Below are 13740 nucleotides of genomic sequence, written 5' to 3' on the forward strand. Positions count from 1 at the left end.
CCTAACTTTTAAACAGATAAAACTTCATTTCCACACCCCAAATATTCACAATTAATGTGAATGAATGAAGTTTCATCACTCCTATTATTATTGTACTAGTAAGATGAAAATGGAAATCTTGTCACCTTCAACTTTAGCCCCGAAAGAAACCCTCTAATTTATTGGACTAACATTTTCTTGAAATTTTAAATGTCACGTTTAAGACACGCATATATTAACCATGCTCTAAGGATAACAAACGACTTATGTTTCAATATATAGATCCTCGCAACACGACTTATGTTCCAATATATCTATATATAAAGAGAGAGTGGCAGACCAATTATGCAAACTTTACAGTACTTAATCCTTAGAGATATGGCATTCCAAATTGGAGAAATGTCAGCAGAGCAACTGCTTGATGGTCAAGCCCATGTATGGAACCACTTATTCAGTTTCATAAACTCCATGTCTCTGAAATGTGCAATTGAATTGGGCATACCAGATATCATCCACAACCATGCCAAACCAATGTCTCTTTCTCAATTGGTCGATGCCCTTCCCATCCCTAAGGTAAAATCTCATTTCGTCTACCGTTTGATGCGCTTACTAATTCACTCTGAGTTTTTTGTCAAAGTCGACGTCTCTGATGAAGAAGAAAAAGAGCATTATTGGCTCACACCTGCCTCTCTCCTCCTCTTGCGGAATGCACCCTTGAGCGTGGCACCTCTTGTACAACTCATATTGGACCCCAATATGACGGAACCCTTGGATCATTTAAGTGAATGGCTTGCGAGCCAACGCCATACCTCACCATATGAACTGGTGCATGGGAAGGTGTTGTTTGAGCATTTAGGGCTACAGCCAGGGCTGAACAACTTGTACAATGATGCTACGTCTAGTGATTCCAGGCTCTTGACTCACGTACTTGTTAGAGACTGCAAACAAATATTTGAGGGGATCAAATCGTTGGTGGACGTGGGTGGTGGCACCGGGACGACGGCTAAGGCTATTGCTGATGCATTCCCCGACATGAAATGTATTGTTCTTGATCTCCCACATGTTGTGGGTGGTTTGGAAGGGACTAACAACTTCACCTATGTTGCGGGAGACATGTTTGAGAATATCCCCTCTGCAGATGCTGTCTTCCTCAAGGTATTTATTTACATTAATTTTGATTTTAGTTCACATTCTTTCAGGAACATTTATAGACGTTAGAGATTAAGTGAAAAACAAATTAATTAGTATGTCTTGAGCGGATTTTGATCCCCAAATAAAAAAAGTGAAAAGTATAAATTTTTCTAAAATAATAATAATTATATATCTATCCATGTATCCTGAATAAAAATCTAATCCTTGGAGAATAGTATGTAAATATATATATATATATATATATAATTCTCTCTTGTAAGGTAGTTTCTTAATTCAATCAAGATTTAATTATATTCATGATGATATTACATACTCATCCAACTAAATAATTTCCTTTTGCTTATAAATTCGAATTTCTTAGCAAGTTTTACTATGTAGTGGATACTGCATGACTGGAACGATGAAGATTGTGTCAAAATATTAAAAAAATGCAAAGAAGCAATCGCGGTCGAAGGCGGGAAGGTGATCATTATCGACATGGTTCTGGATGTTCACGGAACAGACAGTGGGGTAAGAGAAACCCATCTCCTGCTCGACATGGCGGTGCTCGGTTATTACAATGGTAAAGAAAGAACAGAGAAGGAGTTTGCAAAACTCTTGTTCGATGCTGGCTTCACTAGCTATAAGATTACTCCTGCATTTGGTATGAGGTCTCTCATTGAGATTTATCCTTGAAACCATGCAAGGAATATTGAATTGTTCATGGTCCTCTTTCAAATATTTGTTTAAGTACAACATCTTCTGTAAAAACTATATCATCTCACGCTTCCTCGAATGGTGTCTCATTGTATTTAATAATTTTAATTTTATATTGCATTTAGTGCTATTAATATTAACCTATAAACTTTCGTCGACCCCATTAAAACATGTCATTTTGGAAGTTGGTCATTCGCATCAAAGGATGGTAGCAAAGTGAGGGATCTCGTCAGTCCCTAATTCCTTGTCAAGTTGGTCTATCTAAAACAGATGGGAGCTCAGTCAAATGTCTTCTTATATTCTTGCGATTGGAGAAAAGTCTTGTGACCAGTAGAGATGCCTTTAGTTTTCCCAATCTCACAACCCAAAGAGAAACCTTCTCTTTTCCCTTTCTTGAGAGCAACCGCACTAGCTCGCTCTGTCATAGATGTGGAATGCCGCAACATCAAAATTTATGAAAATAGAAAAAAGAAATCAAAATATGGATGAAAAGCAAATCACCTAAGGAACCCCTAATCGGAAGGGGTGCTGGAGAGAGTCCTACATGCTTCAAGACCTTCTCTATGAGAAGTTGCTTAGGCTTGTGCAAATATATGGTTACATTATTGATAAGATCGCTATCCAGCCCCCCTCTGTAGGTCTCAAGATCAGGTTTAGAGATACGCTAGTCACATCGGAATGAATAATCCCGGCCAGGAGGAGGTGATGAAGCTCTCCCGCCATGGGCAGACATTAGATTTCAATTCTTCTAAGTAACAACAAACATTTCGAGGAATGAGGCAGAAAAAACCTCTATCACCTGACCTCTTCGAGGTCGTGAAAGAATAAAAGGACCAAAAATTTTCAGAAATAGGCCCAAGATCGAGATGCTGGATATTATGATGAAAAGAAGAATATGACTAATGGACTTTGGGGAGAGAGTTGCAAAAGGCAAATATCTAACTATGAAGAATGTTCTTGATGGGTGTTAAGACCACTAAAAATAATTTCTACAAACACTTGGCAGAATAGGAGTAGGGTCGATTACTCTGGGATTGGATTTAAGCTAATTCCTTCAAAAAATGTAAAATAATTGCGGGGTTGTGATTGTAAAGGAGAATAAATAAAAATAAATTAAATCTAGAAAGTTGATAAAATTAGGAGATGTAGATATAGGAAATACTTTTTTTGTTAAGGTCAGGTTCATTCTTGATTCTGTGGGTTGAGCATTGAAGCAAATATAACGCTTGTTCAAATAAATAAAAACAGTTATGGTCATTATTATGACTTAACGACATCACATTTTCTTACCTTTTCGTTAGCCAAGGTACAATCGTTGGCTAGATCCCTAATCAATGGACAACCTTGGGAACGTCCACAAGATTTAATCCATCAACAGCATTAAGAATTAGAAATGCGTGATTCTAACTAACAAATTCCTACGAGGATAATTCACTTAAGTTAGATCATGAATTCCACAAAACATAACTAACTACTTTGATATAATTGATCATGCTATGTTGCTACTGAGTATCGAACTAAACAAATAATTGTACGAATTTGTAAAGTTCTAAACCTTTTTGATAATGAACAACTCCCCATATTATTCATAAATCATATATTTGTACTAAGAACACAGAGAATAGCACGAATATTTACTTAACAAGCGTAGTAAGCATGGATTAGATCTCGCAACATTTTAGGAATCAAGCAATCACCTTAACCATAATCAGAAAATAATAAAATTAGCCTGACATGTTAATAGAAGAACACACTAGGAAATGAAATTCCATTAACACTTGGCCATGAAATTTAAACTAAAGAAGAATTCAAAAATGAAGTCGTCAATTAATTCAATATACTTTCTTATACTAAAAGCATCCTACGAACCTAGACATAGGGGGTGGTTAAGTACATAATCGGTCATAAAAAGTTAGTAAATCATTCTATTATATAAGCCAAATATTCAAGAGATCCTTTCCAAAATTTTAGCAAATCATTCCTTTTTCTTCCATGCAAATTGCATCTTTCCCTTTTTTTCTTCACCGTTGACTGGAGCACTGAGCGTGGGCACGTTTAGTCTGCTTAGCAAAGTTGTCAGAAATTATTCCTTCCATCTTTGGGTGCCTTCAATTTTCATTTTTAGCTCAAATTTGTCATCTTTACTCCTTATCAAACCTTTTGAGCTGGAAATGCAATAAATGCACATGATTAAGAATATTTTAGCTCAAAAAGAAAGGTAATATCATCATCAAATCATGATAAATTGTGTAATTATCAGTTATCCACAGACGAAGCTAAAGAAAAATGAAGATCGGCCTCTAAGTGTAAAATAGATAAACGACAAAAGCCTTGAGGAGGACGATGCATTCTATCAAAAGATTGAGGGACTAGAATCTCATAGTCATGAGGTATAAAGTATCTTTGTTTCATTCGATGGATGAGAGTTTCACAATACTAACTATCCCTGACCAACAATTTCTTGTCATTATATCCTGATATCTAACGTGAATAGGAACATCATTAGATCCAATAATTATACCAACTATTCAACACCAGCGATCCTACAGGGTGGAGAGATCGTTTGAGGGGGATCAACTATAAGCGAAAGGAAAATGCTAGACACGCCTGCTTCTAACTCTTTAGATTGATGTGAGGTCGCTAACGACCCAGAAGAGAAACTTGAACTAGAATTTGAATCAGGGGAGGAAGCCTGAGGAGAGAACAAGTACCTAGAGAAAGACAATCGAGCTCGCAAAAGAAAGGATTCCTGATGCTAGCTCGAAAGTGATGTTGGTTTTAGGTAGTCAAGTGAGTCAAATGGGCACCTATTTATAGAAAGAAAACAGAGTAAGACGCATCTTTTCATGGTTAACTAGTAGGGAGGGATGTCTTTTGATGGTTAATTGAATGTTTTATGAGACTGAAATTTACCGAGGCGATGTTACATTTGTATCATAGAATAATTCCGTTAATATATACTATTTATTGAGCTATCTCTAATTGTTTGAGGGTACATATATGTTGTCAAACAATGCAAGTAAATTAACCAAAACATATAATTCTCCACAAAATACTATTGCTAAAATATTTTCTCAAAATATTTCTCTTTACATTCGCTTTTGGAGCATCACTAAAACTTTATGAATTGAGGTGTGAAAATAAGTGGGTTCCTTGATACTACGCCACCACAAAGAGCGATGTGTGTTCATAGTTTCCACAAAAATTACATACGGTGTATAATAGGTGATCTTGAAGATATTTCACATTGATATGGTTGGTCTGCAAGATGACAAGAAGGACGTGGTCGTGACATGTAGACAAGTTTGATCCAAATGCAAGGATCGACTCATTCTATATCGAATTAACTCGGTCTAAATTATGTGCTAATGTGATTAAATGATTTTATGAATATACTAGTGAAAATAAATTATACACAAAATTATAATTGTCCATTTTTTTCAACAAATTTTCATTGATTTAAATCAACTATTAACATACACCATTCCAAGGAGTGTGGGAGGAGACTAAACTTCGAAGCCAATAACATTATTAGTACAAAATATTTTACACTTAGAACTAATATTTCGGAGAGGATACTTGATAATTCAATTGATAATTCCTTTCATGGTTTCAAGGATAAACCTCAATGAGAGACCTCAGACCAAATGCATTAGTAATCTTATAACTGGTGAATCCAGAATCAAAGAAGAGCTTTGCCCATTCTTTTTCGGTTCTTTCTTTACCATTAATATAAGACATCATTGCTATGTCGAAGAAGAGGTGAGTTTCCACTGCCTTATCATCTCTTCCGTAGATATCCAAAACCATGTCAATAATCATCACCTTGGTGTCTCCCATGTCCTTGCCAGTGATGGCTTCTTTGCATTTCTTCAATATTTTGACACAATCTTCATCATTCCAGTCATGCAATATCCACTGCACGTTTTTTTTTGTACCACATGAATATTGATTTTAAACAATATTCTTCAAGTTAAACTTGACAAAACAAAACAGATATTTTTGTAAAATTGAATTTCTTCCAAATTTATCACAACTGTATAGCAGTTGATACCTATGGTTTAAAGGCCAAAAATAAAATTCAACCCAAATTTACTAAAAACTCAGGTCCAGCTTGTTCAAAATCAGCAGGCCTAAACACTACAAGCCTACTCAATACCAACGGGTCGCAGCATTACTAGCTCAACAAGTCTAGCTTCTACCAACCTATTGACAGGACAGCATTGAGTTCAGTCTCAATTTCAATAAGTCTGGGGTCCATCCACCTAATTCGACACATCGGTCATATCCTAATTTCCCATTATCCCCCCCTCCCCCTCCCATTTTTCTCATAAGGGGTCCAGGTAGATAAAAAAAAATAATAATTTTCATTCAGAAAGTCCACACAATTTCTTCTCTTTAGACATTCTTTTTGATATTTTCATCATCTTATACACAAATTATACACATTTAGCTTGTTAGATCTTATATTTGACCTTGGGTTCCTTTTTTTTATTTCATCTAAAAAATTTTACTAAAAAGAAAATCATTCAACCACTGCTTGCTTGTATACATTAGAAAGAATATTGTTCTCCAAATGATATGAATGAAAATGAATTTGTTAATCATTATTTAATTTTGAAGTAAATTCATCATGAAGGGACAAAGGCGTACTACATAGTAATGATCTTTTATGGATTGACCTTAAGTTGTCCCCCAAGCTAATTGACTACGATGTGATATTAATGATTTTAAAGGATTTACATACGCATGCATGTACACAGAATGTCTTATTTCAAGAAAACTATGTTTGGGCAAATTCAACTAATTATCGTATGAGTAAAATTTATTTTGATATCTAAATTTTATCATTAATGTTACTTTACTAACTAAATAATTATAAATAACTCAATTAGTATTCTATCAATTTGGCACTGAAGTAATCTTTTAGATTTATTTTTTTCTATTTTATTTTTATGTAATGCTCATTTTAACCTTGAATACTAAAACAAAAATAAATAAGGATTAAATGCATTTTTTATCCGATAACTTAGATCATTTGATGTTTTCGTTTTTTAACTTTTTAAGATACAAAATGCTACCCTCAAAAATTAAGAGATGAAAACTCCAAATAATTTGAATTACATGATCAAAAATACATTTAAGACAATACTTAATATACCTTAGAAAAAAATTGCATGAATATCAATATATTTTTTCTTTATTTCCAACAATTTGACTTGCAAGTTTTTTACTCGTGATAATGACAATTTTTTGTTGTTATTTTTCACTAATTTTATTTTATAAATATTTATAAGATAATTCATAAAGAATTGCTTATATTAAAAGTATAATTCAAGACATAGTGCTAAATCAAAAAGTATTCATTTCAATTTCTAAAAATTTATAATATAAATTTTACGCTGTTGAATCTAGATTTAAGTTATATCTCCACTAAATAAAAACAGATATCTTCACGATAAATAAAAATAATTATGTGCTCCATCTTTATTATATTAATTAGAAGAAAATTACTTCTTTAAATTTATTTCTTGAGTTAACTTACTTCTTTAAAATTACCAACTATTCTTACTTTCAAACACTAAGAAGGGATGATACATTGAGAAAATTAAACATAAATAACTGTGTGATAGAGACAATGTGTATGTTTAGATTTATTTTTGAATATAATATAAAATAAATATAGTATGTTTGATGTTATTTAGTTGGAGACAAAAACTACTATTCATTGTCAAATCATGTCTCTTTTATATATATTTATATATATGTCTGTATATGTATATAATTTTTTCAGTTGTAGGGCTTATAATTAGTATGAACTTATTTTGACCAAAAACAAATGAGGCACCGTTTCAAAACATGTCAAAATATCACCAAAACTTCCAAAACAATCAAGGCAAGTATTTACCATGTTTTAGATGGGCAAAAAATCAAAACCAAATACTATGTTTGTTTTTCAAGCATTTCAAAATAAAACTTAACTCTTAACTTTTAAAATGATGTCTTTTTTTACAAAATTGTAACATGGCGTACGCTACTAACTTTTAACATTAGTTTTCCAAAAGGGTAAATTACATCAACATCCCAATATAATTACAAATACATATTTGTTAGATAAAAAATTACATTATCCTCCTTGAGGTTTGCTCCGTAACTCCATCTGTAGGACTTCAGTGAATTTATTATATGTTATTTTTAAAATACCCTTGATAAAAAAATTGACTGTGATTTGATCAATTTTTCAGACGAAAATGCCATTTGGACCAAATTGTAATGTTTTAAAATACTGAGGGGATAAATTGTTCTGATCTCACATATTTTGTACTTAAATGTAATATTTTATTTGTTTGCTAAACAAGTCATTTTTATCCATTAAATATTGTGGGGATTACCTTATATATTAGGATGATTTATATTCACATCCCTTGAAGTTTAGTATAATTATAAATATGTTTTTGTTAGATTAGAAAATTACAGTTACCCTCTTAATGAAGCTTTATTTAAGGAGTTTTTAGTCGGTTTCAAAATTATTTTTTTCTTTTTTTTTTGGTGCCAGATAAATGAAGGGTGTTTTTGTATTTTTATAATTTTATTTTTTTACGCAAGTATTGTAATATTTTACAAACTTTAAGGAGGGTAAATGTAATTTTCTATCTAATAAAGATGTATTAGTAATTATACTAAATTTCAGGGAATGTGGATGTAATTCATCCTAATATATAAGATAATCCCCGCAATATTTAATGGAGAGAAACTTCAAGTTTAGCATAAAAGGAAAAAAATATTACCTTTAAGTACAAATTATGTGAAATCATAATATTTAATCCTCTCAAAATTTTAAAACATTAAAATTTGGTTCAAAGGGCATTTTCATCTGAAAATTAGTCAAATCATAGTCAAACTTTTTTGTTAGGAGTATTTTGAGAATTGATGTAATAAAGGAGCGTAAATGTAATTTTTGATCTAATAAGAATTTATATATAATTACCTCAAATTTCAGGGAGTATCGATGTAATTTACCCATTTTCAAAAATATAAAATATAATAAATTTAGGTAATCCGTCTATATTGATAAAGATGCCAAAAATGGCACAAAATGTGAGGAAATTGTGACGATACCTTGAGGAAGACAGCATCAGCAGAGGGGATAGTCTCAAACATGTTTCCTGCAGCGTAGCTCAAGTTGTCAGTCCCTTCCAAGCCACCCACAACATGTGGGAGATCAAGAACAATGCACTTCATGTCGGGGAATGCATCAAGAATGGCCTTAGCCGTTGCCCCGGTGCCACCTCCTACGTCCACCAACAATTTGATCCCCTCTAACACTTGTTTATGATCTCTAACAAGCACATGAGTCAAGAGCCTCGCATCACTAGACATAGCTTCATTCAACAATTTGTTCACCCCCAACTCATGCCCTGCATGCTCAAACACCTTCCTTCCATGCCTCATTTCAAATGGTGAGGAATAATGGTGTTCGCTTGCAAGCCATTTGCTTACATAATCAAAGGGCGTTGTAAAAATGGGATCCAATATGAGTGGTACAAGCGGTACCACCGTCAAGGGCGCATTCCGCAAGAGGAGGAGAGAGGCAGGTGTGAGCCAATAATGCTCTTTTTCTTCTTCATCAGAGACGTCGACTTTGACAAAAAACTCAGAGTGAATTAGTAAGCGCATCAAACGGTAGACGAAATGAGATTTTACCTTAGGAATGGGAAGGGCATCGACCAATTGAGAAAGAGACATTGGTTTGGCATGGTTGTGGATGATATCTGGTATGCCCAATTCAATTGCACATTTCAGAGACATGGAGTTTATGAAACTGAATAAGTGGTTCCATACATGGGCTTGAGCATCAAGCAGTTGCTCTGTTGACATTTCTCCAATTTGGAATGCCATATCTTTAGTGTAGTATGTAATTTGTGTAAGCATGAATCTGCAGCCACTATAATATACACATTCAAAACAATTCAGTTCAGTCCAATAAATTAAGTTGAAAGTTACAAGATTGGCATGTTTCACTTCAAGTGTTGCTTGTGCTTCACTCAAAAGTTGCAAGATTGGCATGTTTCTACACAACAGGAATCACATGTTTTTCCATCTTAATCATATCATCTTTTGATTGATTTGGTAAAAATTTGATCATAATGATGAAGATTTCCAGAATCGTTGATGCCAATTAGTAAGTAAGACAGTGAATAATTAAAGGGGAGATATGACATTATTGCCTCAACTAAATAAAAAGGTTAGTTACACTTAAATCTTCTTTAAAAATACAAAATTATACTTTTTTTAAATAAATTTTAAAATTACACTTATATCCCTTTTAAAAATTCTCGATTTATATCTTACCCCTTTTTTTTAAGAATTTGAAGACTTAATTTAGAAAAGCAAATTGCATAAATTTTAAATTTACCCCACACAGCAATATTTTCATGTAAGGATTTAGTACTTATGAAAAAATGTAACTAATGTCAACTTCACCTCTCTCTCTCTCTCTCTCTCTCTCTCTCTCTCTCTCTCTATATATATATATATATATATATATATTGCATAACACCCTCTTATATTTTAGAGTAATAGGAAAAAATCCCCCTTGTTATTTAAAAGGCAACAAAATAACTCATCTTCGTTAGATTCTAACGGAGAGTGATGAGCACGTGTCCCTCATGCGATTTGACGTCATTTTTTATTTTTTTACTATTACTTTCAGTTAGTAAATATCCATTTTACCTTATTTTATTGGACATTTAACTGTGCAAATATTTTTCTACTCTTATTGGTAAAGAGCATCATTTTAATAAATGACATATCATTGATTAATTTAATTTATTATTGAATTTTTATATATTTTAATAAATTATGTTTATTTATGAAATATATTAACTAAATATAAAATACGTAAAACATATGTATATATAAGTTTTAAAATTTAAAAATTTATACTAACAAATCACAATACAAAAATTAATATACAATTCACTATTCAAATTTAAATATTCATATGGCTATAAATAAAAAATAATTATAATAATTATACATTACCGACTAATTATATTATTATTTAGTTTGCATCTGTTCAATAAATTATATTTATTTATAGAATATATTAATTAATTGTTAAAATACTAAAAAAGTATGCCAAATATTTTTTAAGTTGCATTATTTATCAATAACATTTAAATTAGAATTACTATACTTTTTTTAAGAAAATTAATCTCTATTTTATTACTTTAAATTTTTGAAAAATTAAAATAGTTTTACTTTATTTTTAAAAAATATTTTATTCAAATTTAGATGTATTTTATATATACATATAAAATAAATATAAAAAAATTCCAAAAAAAAACAACGATGTATATAAAATTAATATAAAACAAAAATTACAAAAAAGTAAAAAACAAATTGGAGTCATCGTCTTCGCGTCCGCCTCTCTGCTTTCCGGCCTCCAACTTTCAATCTCCTATAGATCTGGCGATGGCAGCCCCTCGGAGAAAAGATCAGCGACCTCCGTTGCTCGAATCGAGGGGCAACGACGATGTAAGAATTTAAACTGAAGCTATGGTGGAGTAGAACACATTGAATCAACGCGTGTAGCAATTCAAAACAAGAAAATAGGAAATAATTCTTTCATTCATAAACTCTGCAGTGCAATGTTCTGTTTTTCATGTATATTGAAGGAGACGAAGCTACATTCTTTACACGCCCTCCTCAAGTGGAACTTGTCACCATATTGATAAGATTCAACTTGGACATAAGATACATAAATTTGGGGCCTGATAACACTTTGGTAAACAAGTCTGTTGGTTGATCCTTAGTGGGAATATGTTTTGGATCAATAAATCCCTGTTTATACTTATCCTTCACTAAGTGGCAACCTATTTCAATGTGCTTAGACCTTTCATGAAAAATTGGATTAGCAGTGATGTATAGGGTTGCTTGATTGTCACAGAAAAATTCAATTGGAGTAGGTGCATTAACTTGAAAATCCTTCAGCAAATTATGTATCCAAGTGAGCTCACAAAGTGGTAGTTCCCATGCTTCTATATTCTTTCTCGGCTGACGATCTTGAGACAGCGCTTTGCTTCTTGGTTTTCCATGATACCAAACAGCCTCCAAGGAAAATACAATAACCAGTTAAGGACCTACGTGTGTCTTTGCAAGTGGCCCCATCCGCATCACAAAAGGCCTTGAGCTCAAACTGTCTTGTGTGTTGAAGAACAGACCTCTGTTGATGCTTCTCTTGAGATATTTGACCAAATGTAGAGCTGCATCCCAATGTCCTTTACAAGGAAATTGCATGTACTAGCTCAATTGTTGAGTTCCATAATAAATATCAGGTCTAGTGAGTCTAGATACAGCAATCTCCCTAACAATCTTCTGTAGGATCCTGGATTAGTCAGCTGCTCCCCTTATGTTGCATTCAACTTTATACCAGCTGGTAGAGGGGTACTTGTAGGCTTTGCTTGGATCAAACCAGCATTTGAGATAATATTATTAATATACTTTCTTTGAGAGATGACAATCCCAGATTCACACCTGCAAATTTTCAAGCCAAGAAAAAATCTAGCCTTTCCCACATCTTTAATGGTGAATAGGCTTTATAAGTCTCCTTTAATTTCTGCTATGATTTTCTCACAAGGTCCTGTGAGTAGCACATCATCTACATAAACTAGTAGACAAAAAAATCCCTTTTCAGTAGCTTTTGTAAAGAGACAATGGTCAAGTTTGGATTGAATGAAACTATATCTTTCTAATTGTGATGTGAATTCTTGGTTCCATTGTCGAGATGCTTGTTTGAGGCCATATAATGACCTTTTCAATTTACATACATGGTTCTTAGGAATTGAATAACCTTAAGGGGGTTTCATATATATTTCTTAATCTAGGAAACCATGAAGGACTGCATTATTAATGTCTAGTTAGTGTAAATGCCAATGTTGTTTTGCTGCCATGGCCAATTGTTACTGCTTTGGCTATAGGTGAGAAGCTATCTATATAATCAATCCCTTCAATTTGATTATATCCTTGGGCTACAAGTCTAGCCCTGTATCTATGTATAGTTCTATTTGGTTTTAGCTTCAATTTGTATATCCATTTACATCCTATTACTCTTTTGTCATTAGGAAGTTGAGTGATTTCCCATGTTTTATTGTATTCAAGAGCCTTTATTTCCTCATTCATTGCCTTTATCCATTCTTTATTCTTCATAGCATCTCCAAAGTTTCTAGGTTCTTGGGGATTTTCAGCTGTTGTAATAAGACACTTATGCATTGGTGATTCTTGAGTGGATGCTAAGACAAGAATGTCATCAACATACTCTAGGAGTGCAATGAATTCCAAGTTTTTCTTTTTAATGAAAAGGCAATGGTCATGTTCAGATTGTGTAAAACAATAATCAGTAATTTTATTTGTGAATTCATGATTCCATTACCTTGATGCTTGTTTTAAGCCATACAATGACTTCTTTAACTTGCAGACTTTGTTCATTGGGATCTCATATCCTTCTGGAGCATCCATATAAATTTCTTCATCTGATGTGCCATGAAGGAAAGCATTATTAACATCAAAGTGGTGTAAGGACCAATTTCTGGCTGCAGGGAAGGCTAGGAAGAGTCTTATAGTGACTGTCTTTGCCACAGGTGCAAAGCAATCATTGTAATCTTCTCCCTCAACCTGGTTGTAGCCCTTGGAAACAAGCCTAGCCTTACACCTTTCCAAAGAGCCATCATTAAGTTTAACCTTATAAATCCACTTACAGCCCATTGTGTTCTTTCCTTGAGGCAATGATGAGATTTCTCAGGTTTGATTCCTTTCAAGAGCATTGATTTCCTGTTGCATAGCTTCTCTCCATTCAGCCTTCTTTTGAGCTTCAGAGAAGTTTTTAGGTTCCTGAAGAGATGATAGACTATC

At 33.0% G+C, this 13740-nt stretch overlaps 2 protein-coding genes across 2 annotated transcripts; one reads left to right on the forward strand and one right to left on the reverse strand.

Moving 5' to 3' along the window:
• The first annotated feature begins 227 nt into the window (after positions 1 to 227).
• Positions 228 to 1929, forward strand: LOC105167383 (chavicol O-methyltransferase). The gene is made up of 2 exons (XM_011087075.3): positions 228 to 1134; positions 1510 to 1929. The coding sequence occupies exons 1-2, from the start codon at positions 325 to 327 to the stop codon at positions 1804 to 1806; spliced, it is 1107 nt and encodes a 368-aa protein (XP_011085377.1). The 5' UTR covers positions 228 to 324; the 3' UTR covers positions 1807 to 1929.
• A 3358-nt stretch (positions 1930 to 5287) lies between these two features.
• Positions 5288 to 9764, reverse strand: LOC105167564 (chavicol O-methyltransferase-like). Its single transcript, XM_011087337.3, has 2 exons — positions 8947 to 9764; positions 5288 to 5745 (listed from the first exon to the last, which is right to left on the reverse strand). The coding sequence occupies exons 1-2, from the start codon at positions 9757 to 9759 to the stop codon at positions 5440 to 5442; spliced, it is 1119 nt and encodes a 372-aa protein (XP_011085639.2). The 5' UTR covers positions 9760 to 9764; the 3' UTR covers positions 5288 to 5439.
• Positions 9765 to 13740: the final 3976 nt, after the last annotated feature.

This window comes from Sesamum indicum, linkage group LG8, assembly GCF_026168435.1.
Source record: "Sesamum indicum cultivar Baizhima isolate 11 linkage group LG8, ASM2616843v1, whole genome shotgun sequence".
In the NCBI taxonomy this organism is placed as follows: Eukaryota; Viridiplantae; Streptophyta; class Magnoliopsida; order Lamiales; family Pedaliaceae; genus Sesamum; species Sesamum indicum.

What these genes read in the sequence shown, in the direction of transcription:
- LOC105167383 (XM_011087075.3), top strand. Translation starts at nt 325, where the DNA reads ATGCAAACTTTACAGTACTTAATCCTTAGAGATATGGCATTCCAAATT. An exon ending in CAGATGCTGTCTTCCTCAAG is followed by an intron (nt 1,135 to 1,509) that starts GTATTTATTTAC and finishes TTTACTATGTAG; the next exon opens with TGGATACTGCATGACTGGAA.
- LOC105167564 (XM_011087337.3), bottom strand. Translation starts at nt 9,759, where the DNA reads ATGCTTACACAAATTACATACTACACTAAAGATATGGCATTCCAAATT. An exon ending in CTGATGCTGTCTTCCTCAAG is followed by an intron (nt 5,746 to 8,946) that starts GTATCGTCACAA and finishes AAAAACGTGCAG; the next exon opens with TGGATATTGCATGACTGGAA.